Source organism: Cygnus olor, chromosome 1 (assembly GCF_009769625.2).
Source record: "Cygnus olor isolate bCygOlo1 chromosome 1, bCygOlo1.pri.v2, whole genome shotgun sequence".
Lineage (NCBI taxonomy): Eukaryota > Metazoa > Chordata > Aves > Anseriformes > Anatidae > Cygnus > Cygnus olor.
In genome coordinates, this window is record NC_049169.1 from 145,310,112 (window position 1) to 145,331,304 (window position 21,193).

Sequence of the window (21,193 nt, forward strand, 5' to 3'; positions counted from 1 at the left end):
GCCTCAGCTTTGACCACCACTACTGCAGTGGAAATGTACACTAGTTATTCACTTTGATTAACTTCCAGTCAGAACCACTTCACGTATATTTTAAGTGTTGTGTGGCAGAGTTGTTCCTGACATAGAAGAATTACTTCAAAAAATTATTCAAGCAATCTGGTTAGATGTGTGTTCTGTAAATACAAATGGGAAAAAAAAGTATCAAAAGAGATCCAACTATTCTATCTTGCTATCTCAGAAGATCACATGCAGGATAAAAACATATTCAAGTGAACTTTTATTCAAACACAAAGCCATTGTGAATTTCCTATACAAATACCTCTAAATTCTGACATTCCTGAGCCGAGTTAGTAGGTAGACCGATCCATTTGATTTCCTTCTTCTCCTTAGAGATAATGTTCATGGCCATAAGGACATTTAAGGCATCATAGACACGTCGTCTAATATTCTTCTGGTCATAAGCCTGCTGTAGACATAGTGCATTAATCAAAAACATACCTGTGACAAAAACATTTGAAAATAAAATATATTACAGTAAATGGGTAAACTTGGGTAGTATCTGAACTGTTTCATTTAGCAGGAGGAAAAGAAATGGAAATCTCTAAAGAAATTTATCTTCCCCCATTGAGTTCACATATACTTGTCCTCCCATATACTTACTGATTCATTTGGTGAAATGTGATTATCAGTGGTACTGAACTCCGCAACCAACTCGTCTGCCACCTCATTATATGAAGTGGTTCCTTTTCTTTGTACCTTCTCACAAACCTTCATAGAGAAATGACGTAAACCTTTGCCATTCTTCTCTCCTTTTTTGTTCCGCTTCCTAAATATACACACGTAATTTAAGATTTGAACTTTGGAATACTTAACATTGCTTTTTCAAATACAGGCACACTACAGTGAAAAGCAAGTCTTCCCTTTCGATCTGCTCCTCACCCCTTTCCAACATTTTCTTCCTATTATTCCTCTTCCCCCACCCCTGCTAAAGTTTATGGCAACAATTCTACCATCTTTATGCTTTTTATATATATATATATATAAAAATTATATATAATATTTATATATTATATAAATATAATATATATATACACACACACATATATATATTTATCTTTATGCTTTATATATTATCTTTATATATACACAATGCAGAGGGTGGTGAGGCACTGGACCCAGGTTTCCCAGAGAAGCTGTGGATGCCCCATCCCTGGAGGTGTTCAAGGCCAGGCTGGATGGGGCTTTGGGCAGCCTGGGCTGGTGGGAGGTGTCCCTGCCCATGGCAGGGGGTTGGAACCAGATGGACTTTAGGGTCCTTCCAACCCAAACCACGCTATGATTCTACAAAGCTATTACAAAAGCTTCAAAGTTACTATAGATGAATGAAGTATAATGATTTTTTCTGCATGTCTTTTAAATAAGAAGTTCTGCGTAACTTGAAGAGAAATCTAAGTGTCAACAGAATTAGTATCAAAAATAGAACCTCTCGTTTTCTCAAATGCATCATAATTCCAAAGTAGAAAACCTACCTATGTGTAACAGGACACTGATGATAATTTCTGTCTTAAAACAACTACAGTTAACAAGAGACCCTTAAAAACAAACTTGCACGACAAAAGACATCAGAACACCACATTCATTGTATCTAAAATTTATCTGCAGTAAAGGCTTCATTCTTATTTAAAACGATTCTTCAGGATATACTTCAGAAGTATACTGTCTTGTCTTGGAAATAACCCAGCAAAATAGAAATGCCAAATTAAAACGTGAATCAAATCAGGTGAATTCCTGTGTCCTTTTAGGAGCTGAATTCTCTAAATCCAAGTAACATGAGAAAATCTGTCAGTCTTTACAGAAAATATTCTACCTGCTTGTATGACAAATGAGCAGATATTCATTCCTGTATGACTATGCCTACTTTTTAATATAGTATACTTTAATGTTGAAGTGCTCTTAGTTGAAAGGTAAGTAGACTGTCCTTCTCACACAGCTCACCTCAACAGCGCATACACTATCACAGCGAACATTTAAAACAGAAGTTTCAAGCAATTTATTAATCCTTTGCAACTTTTATTTAGCTCACCCAGCAGACCATGGCGAAGAATCTGCCGTCTGGTTCTGTGATACAAAATGTGTATTAGGTGTATGTGGGCTTCCTACCAGGATAGTATTTGGCGCTGAAGGTCTCTGAGGTGTACTGATAACCTACAGTAAAGATAAAATCATTTGGAAAATAAACATAAGTATTCCAAGATATTCAAATGCTGCAATATTCAAGTGATGTATTATCCAAGCATGAATAATACTTTGTTTCTACCCACTTCTATTAGACATTTTCAACTTACACACATTAGCATAAAAATCTTCAGACATGTATTACATAGTTAGAGCACTCCCTAAGTAATAATCATTTATGTTTCATCCTTCCTAAACAAGCTTTTCATGCTAACCTTCTCACTTAGCGCAGATTTTGGTTTTACACAAAAGCATTACATTTTCCTTTAGCTACAGTCTGCCTCACCAACAAAATTTAAAGTTTATTCCCCAAACTAGCTTCAATAATTTAGCCTTTGCAAGAATAAAGTAGAAAAACTTAGAAGTCGAAATGAAACCATCCACTTAAAATGTTTCCAATTCTTACATAAAGCCAACCAATCTCCCCTACTACTATTCATAACCAAAACTGCTCATTGTGGAAAACAGAATGAGGGTGGGGGATACAGAACAGGCGCTGGGTGTATGTGAACCAGCTTTCTCCCTGGGGAAAAAAAACACCATCAATTTTGCTACTGGCAGTTCTCTGCCAACTACAGACCAAAACCCTTAGCTGTTTTAACCTCTCGTGTTGGGCCATTTTTCACAGCATGTTTTTAAGAAGAGTTGGAATAAACATCTCCAGGCACATTCAAGATATCTGATCCCACTGCTTTGTTTTTTGCCCTGAGATGACCACAATTCCTGTAGCCACCCACCAGCAATTCTGTCCACAACCTTTTCACTTTCACTGATCACATGAAAAAAAGGTCTGGTTCACCAACATTTCAGAATGCCATGAGGACAGCCAGCGTGCTGTTCAGGTAACACAGACAATAGAGAGAAGAGAGGAAAGCTCTTAGCCAGTTTTTATTCCTTAGGATACAGTTAGAGAGGACTGGTAGAGATGACATTTTTCTTGCAGAGGCTAAAATTAGAGGGTCCCACCCTACTCCCTTGCTTCCCATTTCCACAAACAAGCCCACCATCACCTTGGTGCCTAACACGTAACACAGTGCATAAAGATGGGTAGCCAAACCCATACAGAGGGAGGGAGTGGAGTTATAAAACTCAGAGAAAAACAAACCATTTGGCAACAGCAAACACTGGAAATCTACTGTGCTCAGTAGTGTCGTTAAACATTCAGCAGTACAAAGAAGTAAATGGATGGAGATAAACCCACACTCATTTCTAGAATGGAAAAGTGAAGTCTGTTTAGTAAATACAAAACCTGCTCGGCATTCCCCATCTAACTCACAGAACTCTACAAACTAGACAGAATCATATGCTTTCATGTTATATCTTTAAAAAGCTCAACTTTTACATAAAGAATGTCTCAGATTTAAGCTTACATGTTATGCAAACGATACGTATCTCAGACAGAGAAACTTAGAAATACAAGAGTTACCCTTAAAAAATTCTAATAATTTCTCTTACATGTTCAAAAGTCTTCATATAGCAAACAATCACATGTTAAAGACTGCTATTTTTCTATGGAATGGAAATAAAACTTACAGACAAAAATGAACTTCTTCAACGTAGCAGGGATGTTTGTTTTTTAGTAGCCACTTTAAGTCTAATTATTCTTGTGGTTATAAACAGGAAAAAAGAGTGGTGATTTTCTTGTTTTTCTGAAAGATGCATCTATATAACCTCTTAAAGACAAGGACTGCCACGTAGGCTTAGAATTTGTATGTTTTTAATCCAAAATCTGTATCATCTACCAGTAACTGCATTAGATTGTTTCCAAACACGTCCAATTTCTTTCAGTATTTGAAGGACACAAATGGCAGAAATACTCCAGAACTTCAGAAAGAACTGGTGAGCCTCTCTACATTGTAAGCAAGTGAAGGAAAACTCCTTAACAAAGCAGCTGTCTATACCAAACGTCTTACCAAATCTGAAGCAGCATGTATTGATGTTACAGAAGACCCTACAGCCTAGAGTTTCAGATTCTGCTGAAGAATTACTTGGTGTTATTGGCTCCTTAAAAGAAATGTTGATGTCCCTAACTTTTACTCACAAGTTCATAAACAACCACGACTTCAAATGAAAAAAACATTGAAAGAGTTAGGCAGTATCAAGTCACTGGGAACATCCTAAAACAAAAGCTTATGGATGTAATTATAAAATCTAGTTTTAAGGAAAACAGGGAGAGGAGAGGCAAAGAATGAAGAAGCAGAAAAAGAAATGTCTGCTGTTCTCTAAAGTTTCCTGATTTACAGGGAGAACGAGATTACAATCCGGCTCCTTAAGAACCAGTAAGATCAAGACCATGGGAAAGAACAGTGAACAGCAAGAGTCTACACTAACCACTTCACTGTACTGAACACTGTCCCCATGTACGTTTTCCTGCTAAGAAAAAGAAATCAGACTAACTGAACAAAGAACACAAGCACAGAAAATTAAGTGCTTAAGTATTAAAAAACTGGTTTTACCAGTCAAGGGTTAGAAAGTTGAACAGGGTCACAAGCCAACTCAACAACTGTGATCCTCAAGAACATTTGGCTCACTGACAGAAAATTCTTGCTGTCCTTCTAAATCATAAAGCCAGAAGAAATTTATCCAGGGTTTCTCTATATATATACATAAACAACTCCACCTCTTCTTTAGTGACATACAACCAAGCATTTAATTTTGTATTGGTAATAATAGCCTATACAAATATGCTCTGATATGGGACCCTTATTTCATCGAAATTTGTCGTCGCCTTATTCTGAATATTTTAGCAAAGCGATAAAGAACTTATTACTGAGAATGTGAATTTCACACAGTCATCATACTACCAAAGACTATGATATCAAGAGTGGTTCTTTCAGAATCAAAATTTTTAATAATCTTACCATGCAAAATTAATCATTATAATACAGATGAGCATTTGTCAATATAAATATGTGATTTGTATGTGTAAACATACACACACAGATATACAGATTTGTATACATTTGTTTACTTATTGTTCAAAGTTTAAAAAGGCATCAGACAATTTGTCATTTAATTATTAAACCATGGCTTTCGTACTTTGAGAAAAGGGTTTTGTAAGTTACCTTTCACTTTCAACATTAAAATCTACTATGTACACAGCCTAGCAATAAAACCTGGAAGAGATATCCTACATGTCATTACAACTCTATTTCCTTGTTTGGATTAAAACTTTCTCCTACTAAAGAGACAACTTCAGTTAAACTAATTTTAATGCACCTTAACTTTCAAGTAATTGCTGGAGGGAGTTAGTTCACCAAAACCACTGGTAATACAGCACAAATAATCTGCAATTATACTGACGCTTCACTACTTAACTATCTTCAGTCTGTCTCAGATGGGACTCCTCAAATTATGTGAAGCTCAAGAGTTGAACATAGTTCAAGTTGCACTACTGCAATTCAATTAAGAACACTGGTGGATGTAGAGGTTTGGTTTGCTTGGTTTGTTGTGTCATCCTCCCCACCCCCAGGCTCTCTTCAAACTGACAGCTGTACCTGAGCAGCTATCTGAGCATGGTCACAGTTTCGAAGTATAGTCAATAAGCAATTATACAGATAGAGCAATTATACAGATAGACTGCTAATTGCAGAGGGAGTGGACTTTCCACAACATCTGTGCAGTTAAAGTGACACAGTTTATAGATTCAGGCAACCTCAGTTATCAAACACTCCCTAGAGCTTAGAGTTGGGCAAGGGAGATTGTAAACTTGTATCAAGAAGAAACCCAAATATAAGAAATTAAATTCCAGATGTTTATACCTTACAGTAGCTTTCCAGAAGATGAATTGAGACCAACTCTCAGTTGATCTTAATTTTGATCAATATAGAAATGACTTCTCACAACCTATGTATTATCGACAGCATTATTAGATTCTTTGAGTCCTCTAATTTCACATACCTCACACAGAGCAAAAGCAAGCATTTAGGCAAAAGGATATCTAAAATCAGCATTAGCATTAAAAAATGTAGTATTGCTTTCAATTTTGTTCCATCTGACTTCAATCTCAGTAAAAATGTGTTAATGGAATTAAATTTACATGTCTCTATTACAGAATCCGGAAGAGCCACTGATTAGAAGTGGCAACATTAATGAAAGATAAAGCCACCTGAATATTCAGGTATGTTGATTTGACAGTCATCTTTGCATTTCTTTCTGCAAAAGCACATTTGTTCTAATGTAGTAAGTCCATTAAAATTAGAAACATTTAGACAATCTGCACATGACAAGTGATGCTGAATATCAACCTACAGCTCAGATTTACAGTATGTGTAATCAATAATAAAAAAAATGCAAAGTCTCCTTACCACTTGTTGTGTAATGTTGACATTAGACTGTCCAAATGTTTTTGGCAGGAGCTGCTTTCCGAGTGTATTTACTGTAGAGGGATGTACAGCCAATAGAGAAACAACTCCTAAAAACAAATACAAGCACAAATCTTCAGGTCAGCCACATTGTATTATTTTAGCAACTGCAGTTTCAGAAATATTACCAATGGATATTAACAGAAATTAGCTCTGAGCTCCACAGAGAGCCAACATAAATGTAGCATTTATGCATCTGAAGAAAAAAAGATGATTCTTAAAAGATTTTTAGTATGTTGTCTTAAGCTTCCTCCTGTGTGACCTTACAGCTCAGCGATCTAGTATGAGCATGTTTTAACTCCTCATACTCCAATTTTTCTCTCAAAGCACAGTAGCAGAGCTAACTGGTATCTGATAGAAGGCGTATTACCCTCCTCATCTACCCTCTTTCCTTTGTGGCTGTTGAAACCTTTTCCCACGCCACCCCAAAACTACGTCCAATTCCCCAGCATACAACAGACTCTTCTGAGGCATGCTGGTCTACAAGAGATTATATTTGGTTAGCACAGGCTTTTCCAAGAGAATATTCCCAACCTTCCCCTTTCTGTTAGGTACCCTCTTCCAGCTGAAGGGAATTAAAGAACTGAAGCACACAAGAAACCAGCACTTGAGCAAAACACACACAACACAGTAGACCAACCCTGCAGGGAAAGCTGCTCTTTTCCTGTTCACAAGCCATCCATAGTCACTGTTGATGGTTAAGCCTTAAGCCACATAAGACAAAAGTTCAACTACAAAAATTCTACGCCAGGTATCCGTAGTGACTTAATGCTCCATACCAGTCTTTAAATAAATAAATAAGCAACAAGGACTGAAAAAGAATCATGGGGCAAATAAGGTGAGAGGTTTGACAGCTCTTTCCCTGTCAGAAGGGGATGGCAGAATTCTCATTCCTCTTCTTCTTCCCTTTATCCAATGCAGAGAAAATAATTGTTGCAATAGTTGCATCAGGAAGGTCCCTAACCAGTCCTTGATGCCCTCCATCCCTCTTACACGTGCAGGTAGTCAACAGAAAGTTGGAGACTTAAGTCCCTCCTTTCCGAAAGGCCTGTATTTCCTAGCTGCCATTACTATACCATGACAAACTGACAGCTTCACTCAAGAGTTATTCTGAGCCCCACACAAGCATAGGATGCTGTAGCCCATCATTCTTCCAACTTTTGGATGCTCCTTCAGAGTCAGCAGGTATCTAGCCTGTCACATAAGGAAGGCTGTTACGCCTTCCTCTTCCTTCATGTAGAGCCATCACTATTGCTGCTTTTTTTTTTTTTTTTTGGCCTTCCTCTTTGCAGAATGCAGTAAACCAGAATAAACTACTTTGACTAGTACTGTTTGTGTATCTTTGCTCAGCTACTCATCAGTGTGCCTTTTTTTTTTTTAAAAAAAACAAACCTTCTCATTGCTTGAAAAACAGGAAAACAAACTGAAGATTCCACTTCTAGCTTAAGAGCTGCAACTGCTCCCCCAAGTTAAGCCCCCTTATCTATTTGATCTCTCATTTTACAGAGCCTTTTCCTTACCTTTGATGGTTCTTGTTGCCTGTACACTTTCTAGGTCTCCTACCATTTGAGATTTATTTTCGAATGGGACAGACACATTATTCATGACAAATGAATGACATACGTTATTGTATAACAATTATTTTACTCCCCATTCCTTCCTAAATAATTTTGAAAATGTAATTTGCTTGTTCCCCAGCAGACACTGACTTCATGTTTTCGTAATATAGCCTACAATGACTTTAATAACTTTCCGGAGTGTCAAGAGCTCACTAGGGGTCCTCATTTTATCTGGTTTAGTTTTCATCAATTATTAATCCATGAGACAACTGTCCCATTCTCTGACACCTTAATTTCTTTAACAGGCCAATTAAGGACCTTGATAATGTTTTTTTGCTGTTGCTTTCAAGAAATCCAAGGACATCACACTGATTAGATATCCCTTATCCATACATTTGTTGATTCTTTCAAAGCTTGACTTTGAAAAGACGTAACTTCCTAACTTCCCTTTTCCCCTCCTTCTAGAAAAAAACATGTTAACTCCTGCCCAGTATCACATTTATCCATGCCTACTAATTCTCTTCTCTGTTACGCTCTCAGCTGATCTCCTGAACAGAACGCCGACTTCCTCATCTGCAGTTCAAGCCCACCAAGAATCAGTGCAAGGTATGTCCCTTCCTATCCTGGTAGGATATTACTTGCACGTGACAAGATTATTCCAAGCCAGCATGCCAGAAGTACTTCTGCTACAGTGAAATAACTTCATAAAGAACAGTCTTGCCATGAGATGCTCCCGAAGCATCTTCATCATCTGTCAACTCTACAGACACACACACAGACTGCACTCTTCTGATGTGTTCAAAACCAAAGCAATTCTTTATGCTATCACGTTGTTTCCGTTTAAGCAGTCAGCAAAGACAAATACAAATGCACTTGTAACAGTCCAGTACAACTCCACACAACAGCAGACGTGAGAAGTCAAGTGGTTAGCTCTGCGGAAATGGACCCAAGGGGGTCCTGGTGGACAGGAGGCTGAATTGAGTCCAAAGGGTACCTCTGTGCTAATGAAGGCTTAACAGCACACTGGGCTGCATTTAGAAGAGATCACCAGGGTCAAAAGAAGTGATTAGTCTCTTCTGTGCCTGAACTCTAAGCTGTATCTGGATCACCCTGTTCAACTTTGGGGCCACAGTGCAAGAGGATTCACAAACAGGAGAGTCCAGCAGAAAGCTGCCAACAGTCAGGGTACTGGAGCTTATGATGTACAAGGAGAAGCTGAGGGAGCTTGGTGTGTTCATCCCGTAGGACAGATTAAGACAGGACAAGAGGTCTGTCTGTGGCATCTGATCACTGCCTTCAAATAGCAAATGGGGAGCTACAGAGATGACACAGCAGAAGGAAGAGAGGCAAGTCTCAAGTTGCTGCACACAGCAAATTCCAGCTAAATACAAGGGGAAAAAATCACAATGAAAATGGCAAAGCACAGGAACAGGTTGCCTAGGAAGTTCCCTGGAGATATATAAAAATTTCAACTACTCAAGGCTCTGTGCTTTGAAGTTCCCCCTGTTTTGATCTAAGGCTAGATTAGATGGCCTCCAGCCTCCTTATATTATTCATATAATTCTAGGAATACAAATAGTTATCTTGCAACTACATCATCTGCATGAAAGGGAAGGTATACGTTATGCTTCTTTAAAGTTTTTAATTACATTAACATCTTCTGTGGCACTGTGCCAGCATTAATACATGCCACTGAACCAACCCGTCTCTATACAGAAACAGCAAGGTACGACTGTCTGTACGCACAAACTGATTGGCAAGGAAATGCAAACGGAACTGGAAGAACAGCAACACACCTCTGTTCTAAGCAAAGTCTACCCATAAAAGAGAGCATATTAAACAGGAAAGCAAAACTGCTCAATTAAAGGAAAAAAATGAGTTTTTTTAAACGATTTTTTCAATTTGTCTCTGCTTCATGCATCCTACTTTCTCATTTACCTGACTTGCAGAAGTTGTTCTAGCATCTAGCTGCATTTTTTTTTCCAAAGGCTCATAATACTCTGATTTCAGTGTGTGTGTGGAGTGAAAACTGTTTTTAAGTATACAAGCAGAAATAATGTTATTAACTTAGCTTTGCAAGCGACTGACAGCTCAGTTTCTCAAAGGAATTTTACTAATCATTTGTTAATTACTGTTACTCTTACAGCAATCACTGCCATCCAGATAATCTTGTACTTTATTGCCAAGATACAGTGTGCACTGCAGCATGTAAAAATTAAAACCGCAAGTTTGCAAACAGTTTCCTGGCACCAACTCTTCTTCCTTTTCAAAACAAACATATTAATACAGCTAGTTCCTTGCATTTTTTTCTTCTAAAGAACTAAAGACTTCAAAAAACATGGTAAAAGGCCAGCTAAAGCACAATATATATATATACACACACACACACTGAAGGACAATACTACTACCTGAATTCTCAGCCTCCCAAGTATTGCCGGCTCAGAAGAAAACTCTTAGCAGCTTACCAATCAGTAAGCCACAATGAAAGTAGAACTTCTTTACTGTAAAGCTCCAGAATGTCTCCAAACAGAAGATAAAGACAGAGATGGGATCAAAGAGCAATGTCATATAAAACTTGAACAGCAAAAGCAGTAGCACACTTTAACAAAAAAAATAAAATATTCACCTGGAAGTCTTTGTAGACAGGTAAGCGTCTTCTGCATACAGAAAATGTGTTAAATAGTCTGCTTTGGTTACTGAGTTCAATCAGGGTAGAACTCTTGAACTCTTTCATATGCCCTTACCAGTATATGAGAACAAACCCAAGAATTTTACCAAGAATAAAGAATCTCCCGCAGAATTTTAGCAGAGTGGTGATACGTATAATTATGAACACTTTAAATAATTTGAGATGTCACAGAAAAAGAGACAGTACATGTAAGATAAAAGAGTGCCCTCTGCAGACAAGGCAATAGATCTCTCTGAGCACTGACTGCTCCAGTTCATGTAACAGTAGCGACTCTCAATGTGGTGTTTTGTGTCAAAGTGTTTGGGCTGAAGCACTCCTCACCTCGGGAACAGAAATCCCACTCAATCTAGGCACCATACCATTTGCTGATGCAATCAGTCTTTATGTCTTCTTTACCTGAGAAAGAGCGCACAATAGGAGTGACGCAACAACAGAAATCAACTGAAAAAACAAGCCTGTTTCCTGATAATGAAGGATAAAACTTCTAACAAAGTAAAGTCTTGTCAGTAGAAGCAATATTGTATGTGACGGAATTCTGAAACTGAATTATCCCAGGCCGAAAAAAGAAGGCATGGAGTAAGAAGAGAGTGGTTTGTCTGGATTCAAAGTAATTCCTACCATTTCCTACAACAGTCTCAAACTCTGTTCAGCAGACCCGTTTGTAAGTAAATACTCTACATGATTGAAGGTTAGGAGTTGAGCAAAGAGTTATTTTAAGAAAGGTCTAAAGCAAATTAACCTTGCAGATGACATTTTGCAGTACAACTGCTTTTAACTGCTCTTACAAACTCTACAAACTCTTGTTTCAATTCTCTTTAAAACTGATGGTTTTAACAGAGCAGTTGAATCTAGCTTAAGGACATCTATGCAACTTGAAGGCAGCAGCATTATTAAACCATCCTCAATACACGTCACACATGACTTATGCTTTTGAAAAGACAACACTACTATCAATAACCTGATAAAACTCACAACTAAGAGAATATGAGTTGAAGAGAGCAAAAAAGACCCGTGAGACTTTCCATGAACCAGATGATTTCAGGAAGCGTAACTGACACAAGATCCCATTGTGACTACCACTTCTGAGAAGACCGAGTGTCATTTGGAACATTCCTTATGTTTGGAATTAAAAATAAATAGGAATAGAATTCATACATAGCCAGAGAAACACTACTAAAGATGCAAATGATTGATATAGGATTACATGAAAGCTATGAGAGTTATTTGGAAAATGTTGTAGAAACAGTTTGGGCATCTTCTGTTTGCGGATTTTTTTTTCTTTTTTGTTAGAAAAGAAACAGGAGGAAAAAAAAAAAGTTCTACATCAACAGCTAACAGAATTCCTTACTGTCACTATTTGGTAAAGCAAATACAAAGCTAATTCCAGCTTCAAACCTGTCCACCAAACCATCAGCTTAGAATAAACAAAAAAAGCTTAAAAAGCAAACTAGTAATCAACTACACAATCTGTTCAGAATATGTGCAAAGAGCGTACTTAGAAGATCTGGGGGAGATGACAGAGGTGACAATTAGATCCTGGGAGCTGATTCCTCAGTCCCCATTCCTGGGAAGCTGCAGTTTGTAACTTCTCTCTCACAAACACCATAGACACATTATGATTAATTACATATTTTTTTGAAAATTAGCATTGAACCACTTCTGAGCCTATCAGCCTCCCGTAAGCTTTGACAACACACAGATGACCGTTCTCCAGTTGTGTGCTAAGCCAAGTAAGAATATCTTTGCTTATTGAGCAAATTGCACCATCATGTTAAGACAACATGCTTACACAGCAGCCTCAAATACTTTTACAAAGACATCAATCTCCCCTGATGTAATACCACAGTATTACTGAGTGCTTAAGTAATTTCTTACATCGACTTAAGACTTTTAGCTAATTCTTGCCATCCTTAGATATGACTAATAATACTTCACTCCACATACTACAAACCAGTCTTTCCAAGTCTGTTCAGATAAACTGTGGTCTACTCTTAGACTTTACGAGTCTTTCTAGACTTTTTAAGATATCATTCCTATTGGCAGCAACAGTTTTATTTCCCGACTTTGACTTTAGACGATAACAATCGTTCGGAATTGTCTGGGCTGCTGTAATGCCCTGGCATTTCATAACCGATGTTCAGGCATATGTTTGCTGAAGGGTGAATCACAGGCTCTGAAATAGATGTCTGCTTTCATTCCAGAGGAACGACTCCAAACATTGTCAAAAACCAGGGAGAGCTTGATCCCTCTATATAGATACAACAACATAACATTGCGAAAGCTTCTAGTCATTTAAATTAAAAGCACAAGACAATGTTCTAGGCAGTGTTGAAATAAAAGAGTTTAAATACACCTCAAAAATTTACATATTTGACTACTTTAATTTTGTTCAATTACCAAATCTGAAATGAGAACAAAACTCAAGTTCTTTACGCCTATATAATGTGAAATCTTATTTTAAGGCGTAGGAGACAAAAGGAAGACATCTTTACAAGTATCTTCTGGTTGCATACCAATAATGCCACCTACTGGCATGATAGATGATCCAAGTTCTCTTTTTGATTAATTTTGAAGTTAACCTAAGAGCTTTTAATTTCAATACAACACTAAATACCGTTGGCTCTCTTTTCCCTTCCACTCAACCAGGTATTTTCTTTCACCAAATATCCTCTCAAGTATGGGGCAGGATTAGAACTGAACAGTGCCCTACTTAAATACCAACTCTAATCTGACTGTAACAACAAGGACCAGAATGCAGTACTTTTCTTCAAAATGCAACCTCATGGAAAAGCAAATTTTCTAAGTCTATAAAGTTTATCAGCAATTATTTTTTTTAGAAGACACAGACTTGTGAGGAAGCTTTACTGGTTCAGTTCCTATTAAAAGTTTTTTCCATTCCTCTAACACATACATTATCTTCTAACCCTCAAAATGAATTCTGATTATAATTATCAGTTGAAGTCAACATACAGGGTGAATTTGAGCATTTCAGGTTTGAACAATTAGCTGGGTTCATATTACAAAACAAATCCAGTAATTAACAAAACTAGATTAAAAAATATGGCAACAGTAATAATCCCAGAATGGAAATAAACTAAAATAACAAGTTAAGTATCCAGATGAGATTACCCTTGCCTCATATCTTGCCTGCAAGAAGCAAGCAATTACAATCGAGTCGCTTTGGAAACTTACTCCATGATTAAACTGCTCTTTTAATTCTGTCTTGGATAAAGGAATTTCTCCTTTTTATTACTGCCAGAAGGAGGGATAGAGCTATAAATCACACTATTTCTTCACTTGATGTTTTAAATTTTCATGAACATTGTTTCTGGTTACAAATTAATCTCGATAAACCCTGAAATTATGAACAGCTTATGCAAATCCCATTCCCAAGTACAGGGTAACAAGCGATGGAACAGGCCCTCTGTGGTGTTCTTAGCAACTGAGGCCTCATGGAGAAAAATGCAATTGGGTACTTTGGTATGAGCCATGGAAACTTGCAGCTGGGTCCAATGGGATTTATCATTCCTCCACAATGTCACAAGCTGACAGTACGACAGCACAGGGCAAACAGCAGATATAAAACCATATAGCTTTATTAGCTTATCAGCGAAAGGACATCACCACTACCTTTTGCTGTGTGTCAAATCATTAGCAGACTCTTGCAAAGCTGCACTTTTAAAGCACCTGGCGTTCAGGATTTCCCAAAACAAACATGTTTACATCATCTCTTCTTCCCTTCTCAGACACTCTCTGCACATTACGTTGCTGCTTCTCTCCTGGAGAGGGTTACACCAGAAAACCACCTTCCTGGTTACCGAGTACACCAAAACCTTGTGCCAAACCAAACACTCTACGCCAAACCCATGGAATTGTGCCACTTTAACCCTACCAGGCTACAAACTCAGCAGACCTGGCACATAAAAGGAAAGTTGCACTAAGATGCAATTTCATACCTCACCTCCTCTCAAAAAAAAAAACACAAAAAACAACAGGACTTCCAGGAGAACGTAGATCTTTCCATCAGAACCTCCCTGGAGCCAAATGTACTGGAAACCTGCATTATCAATACTTCTTCACTGACAGATTGACAAATACTTGAATACTAGAGAAATTTATTACAAATACATTTGTATCAAGAAGAAAAAACTAAATGGTACATTTTCTGAAACTTTCATGAGATCTGGGAATCAATATGGCCTCATATCAAGTTGATGTAATTGATGTATCACTCTTTTCCAAGATTCAGCTTTGAGAACTTGCCTTCCAGAATAAATTCTCAGCGGAGAAGGAACAGAAGTGGAGAGAGAATCTTCAAGTGAGCAGAGCTAATAGCATCATCCTAATACAAAGGAAAACTTGCACCTTGCTTGAGCCACTTGATGGCATGCTGTTTTTTAGGGGGCTAAATGAGGTGCTGCACTCCATTAATGGAAATACATTCCATTAACGTAAGTGAATTTACACCCAGCTACTTCTGAATACACAAGCTTCCAGCTCATTTCCACTGATACCTCTTATTGCACACTAAAGATGCATTTAAAGCAAGAAAGACATCTTTGAAGCATTTTCTAGAATGGTGTTTTATCTCCATGACAATTTACTCAAAATCACATGCTTTATGCAAAACAACGTTGTGAGGTGATTTTTAAACTATTTTCTCCTCATAAATGAAGTCAGATCATGCTTTAAAAACAGAAGTTGTTAGTTAAATCAGCACTGACAAATTAGAAGAAGTTCTGTGAGTTGTGAAAAGAAGTGATATGGGTTTGCAGGAACAGTACATATGCAGGAATAGGACATAGAAGACTAGACGTAAATTCCCCTGAACTAGACTACAGATTAATCTGAGAGGACGGGGGTAATCCAACAATGCATGAAGTCAATGGACTTGTCAACACTAAGGTTTATGAGAACATCAGACAAGAAGAAGCGAGTCAAACCTAATACATTTCTCCCTACTTAGTACAACTTACCAAAGCATGCCATCTGTCACACAGGAGTAAACCAGACTTAGCAGCATTTGGAAGCAACAAAGGAAAATGGCCATCCCACCAAAATCTACCCTTAGATGAATGTGACCACAAACACGAAGTTGCACAGAAAAAACTGACACCTCCGTGAAAGCATGACCAACACTTACTTCACTTGGAATCATATACACAATTTTGGATACTTGTGTTCAGGAAGGTTGATAAAAAGCACTAAAACAGGCTCAAAGACTGACCATATGGACAAACAGCCCATCTGATGTGAAATCTAGAAAACAACGGCTAGATGGCTTGTCAAACTAAAGACTTAGGACATAAAATTGTTCTTAATAAAGAACACAATCGCACTGGAGAAAACTTAAGCTGAAAAAATAACACTGCCACCAGCAAAATGCATAAACTGGCAAAAATATATTTAACTGGAAGTCAGAAAATAGTTCAGAGTCTCACTATGGACACAGCCTTCCCATAAGAATACAGGGAAGAAAAATCTGATTTTGATACTTAGCATAATCAATTTAGAAAAGATTCTATTTAACTGTCTAGAACTGCAGGTGCTGGAACTTAGCATGCTTCTGTTTTTTCCCCCCCGTTATACTAATTGTAACATACAGCACGCACAACTCTCCAAACATTTAGATACTCTTAGTTTTTTGAGCTTACGTATCAAATTGAAGTGTTGTAGCCCACATTTTATAAAATTGCTTGATTACATTACACTATCATACAAGCACAGCCACTATCAGCAAGTCCAAAACAGTTCTGTTCAAAATACTATTTCAGATAGGTACTAATGGATGCGCTACCATAAAAACTGTCATAGCCCATTTTAAACTGTTACACCCCTGCGTTTTTTTCCATTGCTAGGACATACTGCCCCAAAAGCTGTTTTAGGCCATCGTGGCCTTTATACTTAAACATAGCTATACTAACGAGAAGACCACATATGGAATGACAGTAAAACCACAACTGAACTTTGTACTCGGTTTATAGACAATTATAAACCATAACAAGATCTATGGTTTGTTTGCTGAGTACATCAGACATAACTTGAGAAAAGCTTTACAAAGCTATGCTAAGAAAGTAGTTTAAAACCAGTAATAAGCATAACAACTAAAAATCAAGAAACAAGTCTTACTAAAATTGTGTTCTTACCTTTTCCAGGACTTAGGTTTTGGTCTATAAACACCTTAAGCTCTCCATTGGCTTCAATTAGTCCAGCCTATTAAAGAAAGTAACTTTTATTACATGTACAAACACTGATAGCCTTTTATTGTTAAAGATGGAAGCAATCACACCAGAAGACTCTGCTGCCACTACTCAGTGGCAGATTTGTGAGGAACTAACTGCACTGTTTGTGGCACAGTATTTCCCAACTTTAAAAATCTGTTGATTTTTATAAATACATATTCTTAAAAAGCAAGCAAAAAATCGGTTTACACCTACCTTGCTATTTTGTGCCCTAACAGCATATATGCACTGTCTTAAGAGACAGCTGAACACCCCCCTAATTAGAACCACTGCCATCTGTGACTACACCTTTTGCTATGTAGGAACTTTTACCCTGTTAACAACATTATAGCAAAGACAACGTAGGTGGTTAAGAGCACCTTAAGACATTTTAACCAGGAAAATGGCATTAAAAAGAAACACCTTGAGCTTTTCACTTTTTTCTTTTCTAAGGATCAGACTGCAGAGCTCTTAAATGAAGGATTACATACAAGTGTATCAAGTAATCATCATCCTTTGAGAAAGCTCATAGTGGAAATTTAAAAGATAACACTGGATAGAAAACACATGAAACCACAATTCCTTATTATCTCCAGACAAAACAGCCCTGAAAGAATAATGAACACAGGACAAACAGACTGTATCCATTTAGAAAGAACAGCAAGAAAGTCAACATTTGTACTTACCAGAGTTTAGCAAGTGGTGTTCAGAGGGTGAAAAGTCCCTAGCTGTATTTTGTGCATAGCCTGTACTTTCAGGCTACTGCATATCTTCAAGAGACAACTATGTGGTCTGCTGTCAGTAGCAAAGGTTTCCCCATAAAAGCCTACCTGAAGAGTCCTGCTTGCAATTTGCCAGAAGTTCAGCAAACCAAGCGAGCCACTAGAGGATGCTGTGGTGCTGTTACTATCCAGGTGTATGACAGCAATGAATCCTTAAAATGCAACTTTACAAAACGGGAAACTTTCTACAATCTTCTCTCCTCAATGAAAGGAAGAAAGTGAAAAAAGACAGAGCACTGGGGACAGGCTGGGAAGTGAGAAGAGGAGAAATTTTTTGAAGGGAAGCATAAAGAGCAGTGGCCTGTAATAGCATGGCAGAGATGAGGACCTGGTGACACAGAGGAAACTTAAATGAGGAGGTAATGGAAGTGATGGATAAAATGAAGAGCCTGTAGCATTTGTCCTCCTTTCTCATAACCTTCCCTCCCCTCCCCCCCCCCCCCCCCCCCCCCCCCCCAAAATAATGAAATAGCCTGGTTTTAATGAAACAGCAACAACTTTCTATTATACAAACACTGCCTGTTCTCCACCTTGCCCACAGCAGGGATTCAAAGGCAGTTCTGCTGCCCTATTCCCAGGCACCAGAGCTGACATCAAGCAAGCCACAAGCTGCTCCGTCAAAGAAAGATGGTACTAATCCACCTGAAATCACACCACGTGCAAAGATGTCACTAGAAACGCGCTCTATAGATTCTATAGGACCAACATAGGCAATAGGACCTTCTAGAACACTGGAGCATTGAAGATGAAGCCAAATTTTAGGGTGTTACATTATACTCCCAATTCCACCTCTGTTTCACAACCAGCGTGTTAAACCACACAGGAAGTGCAGCCTCGTTGTCATCACATTTCTAAAACGCAATCCTTCAGTTTCTATTCAACAGCAGAAAGAACAGGTTTGTAGTCCTAGGACTCCTGCCATTTCTCTTGTCCATGAGAATCCAAAACATACCAATGAGAATGGAAAGACAACATAAAAATATAAAACGATACAAAAACTCATTACATTGAGTTTGTGATTAGCAGAACACCCAGAAAACGGCTGGTTTGATCTGTAATGTCTCTCATGATAGAAGCAGATGAATTTAAAGCTTTTGAATTATTAAATCCATTCATCAGTTTAATATGCAAAAGCAAACTTGCATTGAACTTGCATGTCAGTTATAGTGATAGTCCCAATGTTTAAGTGGTGAGCTTATTCAGCAAATTCAAGTACTAAAAGCAAGTCACTGCTGAAATAGGTATTTCAATAATTAGCAAATTAGGTAATTGGGTAATCAATTATTCTTCAGTCCCCCCTTTTTTTCTCTAAACGAGAATGATCTCCAATATAACCATTTCTATTAATTCATTTTATCCTTAGCCAACCAACACACTGTAGTATCAAATCATCAAATAAGCTTCATGTTTCCTTCTACATAATTAAGATATACCATGAAAAACTACCAAAACCCATGTTCAACTCTAGAAATGCAATCTAGCATTACACAGGGTCAGGTTAGTGCCACATACCCTGGGGACCATGCTTGTGTGACTGAAATTATGCAAGTCACTGACAAACTGGGAAACATTTGGGAAAAACACTGCATTTCAATCAACAATAGAACACAATTTGGGAAAAACCAGAGAACAGCAATCACTGAAGAGCCACCAGCAAACTGATGAGGACTGCAGCAGTTACGGCTCCTCCACCTTGCACACCAGCATCTTGCTGAAGGTTCAGTTCTGGCAGCTACATGGCTGGAAACGTTCGACTCCTAAGTGTGTGCCTAGGAAAGGCTCCAAGAAAACTGCTTGGAAAGAACACTGTCAAATCCCGTAATGAATAGCACCCCCAGCTGCTAATATCCATAATGAAAGTTGATTTCATTTCTAGTGAAATCCTGCTACTCTAGGCTCAGTATGCATTTCATGATTCTGATTATATCATTTGATTCTTGATTAGCAAAATTTATCACTATTTAAGTCTCTTCAAAGTCACTAGCTTTTGGAGATACAGAACTGAAAAGCAAAACTTCCATCCCATACCAAGATCCAGTATCTTTGCTCTAAAATAGAACTGCTAGGCAAAAATCTCTCAGTGCATAACCCACAGAAATTTCCACTATTTTTCAAGGTGGGTTATTTTGGAAGAGAATCCATGATTACTCCTCCATAACCTATCTAGCACAGAGCAGTGCTCTAAAGAAAGCAAGAAAATAGAACTCAGAGGGAAATGTGACCACAGCTCCCCTTATGTATATCACAGTCATGAATTCACAATGAGCAAAAGAAGTATTTGAGTATTTGTTTGTCTTCTCCAATAAAAAAGTAACCTTCTGCCAAGCAGTGTTTAAGCCTTTGCTGATGGGAAAATACACTTAGTTTTCAGGCCTTATCAAGGTACTTGTATCAAGGTATTTTGATTTTGTTTTCCACCTGATAACATTTTTTTTCCTCCATTTTCTTCTTCCCATGATTCTCAGCTTCAAGATGCATAACTTCCTTCAATGATAACGTCAGGGCTGCTTGAAATGATATCATGATCTTAACATTTGATTCCGAAGGCTTTATTAATCGTCTGCAACTTCACAATTTGGAGTTGCTTTCCTCTTCAAAGAGATGTTGGCTGTGTATCCTTCTGTAAGCTACACAAAGAAACCTTTACTTTCTGAAACGGGTAACAGGTATATTACTCTTTCTGCTTTTCACATTTCAACAAAATGAACAATAACGTAATAAAAATAGCTTTTGGTGCTCCACATAGCATTTATCTGTAATGACTTGAGTTCTGAGCAAAAACTTTCATCTCCTCCTTGGTGGAGAACACAGGTGGAAGGTTAAAGACCACTGGATAAATCAGTAAAGCTGCTAATTTTAACTGTGGATGCTAAGTTTGAATAGAGACCTCAGCTACCACCTAGGATCTATCATATCACATTGTTTTCTTTTCCTTAGAAGTTCTGAACAAGTGACGAGCTAAACATATCACCAAGTTAGGTTTGGCCACCAGCAGGCGAATGGAATGGGAATTCTATTTTTGTTTTGTTTCTAAGTAAAAGTTGAAAAACTGGAAGTCAGTCAATTGGGAAATGAACTTTTTGCTGGGACGAAAGTAAACCTGAAACAAAATTTCCTAGAACTGCAGAGACTTTTGAGAGTTCAGTATCTTACTAACTAGCTAATATTTGTGATCTCTGAAGTTATGCACTAGAAACTGAACACCCTTACAATGAAAACAACATTTCTTCCCCAGCTTTCCAGACTTGCAACTCTATTTCTTTATAAAAAACTTGCATAAAATTATTCACTACATCTTTAAACTACAGAAAAGTGTCAAGCAGAACACAGACAGAAGGACAGG

General features: G+C 37.8%; 1 protein-coding gene across 4 annotated transcripts in view; it reads right to left on the reverse strand.

The window, feature by feature from the left end:
• Positions 1-21,193, reverse strand: part of TFDP1 (transcription factor Dp-1) — a 41,162-nt gene that overhangs the window by 9,834 nt on the left and 10,135 nt on the right. For 2 of the 4 annotated variants that reach the window (XM_040556348.1, XM_040556273.1), the window contains exons 3-7: positions 16,994-17,060; positions 6,543-6,649; positions 2,084-2,205; positions 661-826; positions 320-463 (exon numbers count right to left, since the gene is read on the reverse strand). In XM_040556348.1, coding sequence (XP_040412282.1) covers positions 320-463; positions 661-826; positions 2,084-2,205; positions 6,543-6,649; positions 16,994-17,060 — 606 coding nt within the window. Of the gene's footprint in view, positions 1-319; positions 467-660; positions 827-2,083; positions 2,206-6,542; positions 6,650-16,993; positions 17,061-21,193 lie in introns of all 4 variants that reach the window. The other 2 variants (XM_040556207.1, XM_040556141.1) reach the window with 1 other exon arrangement.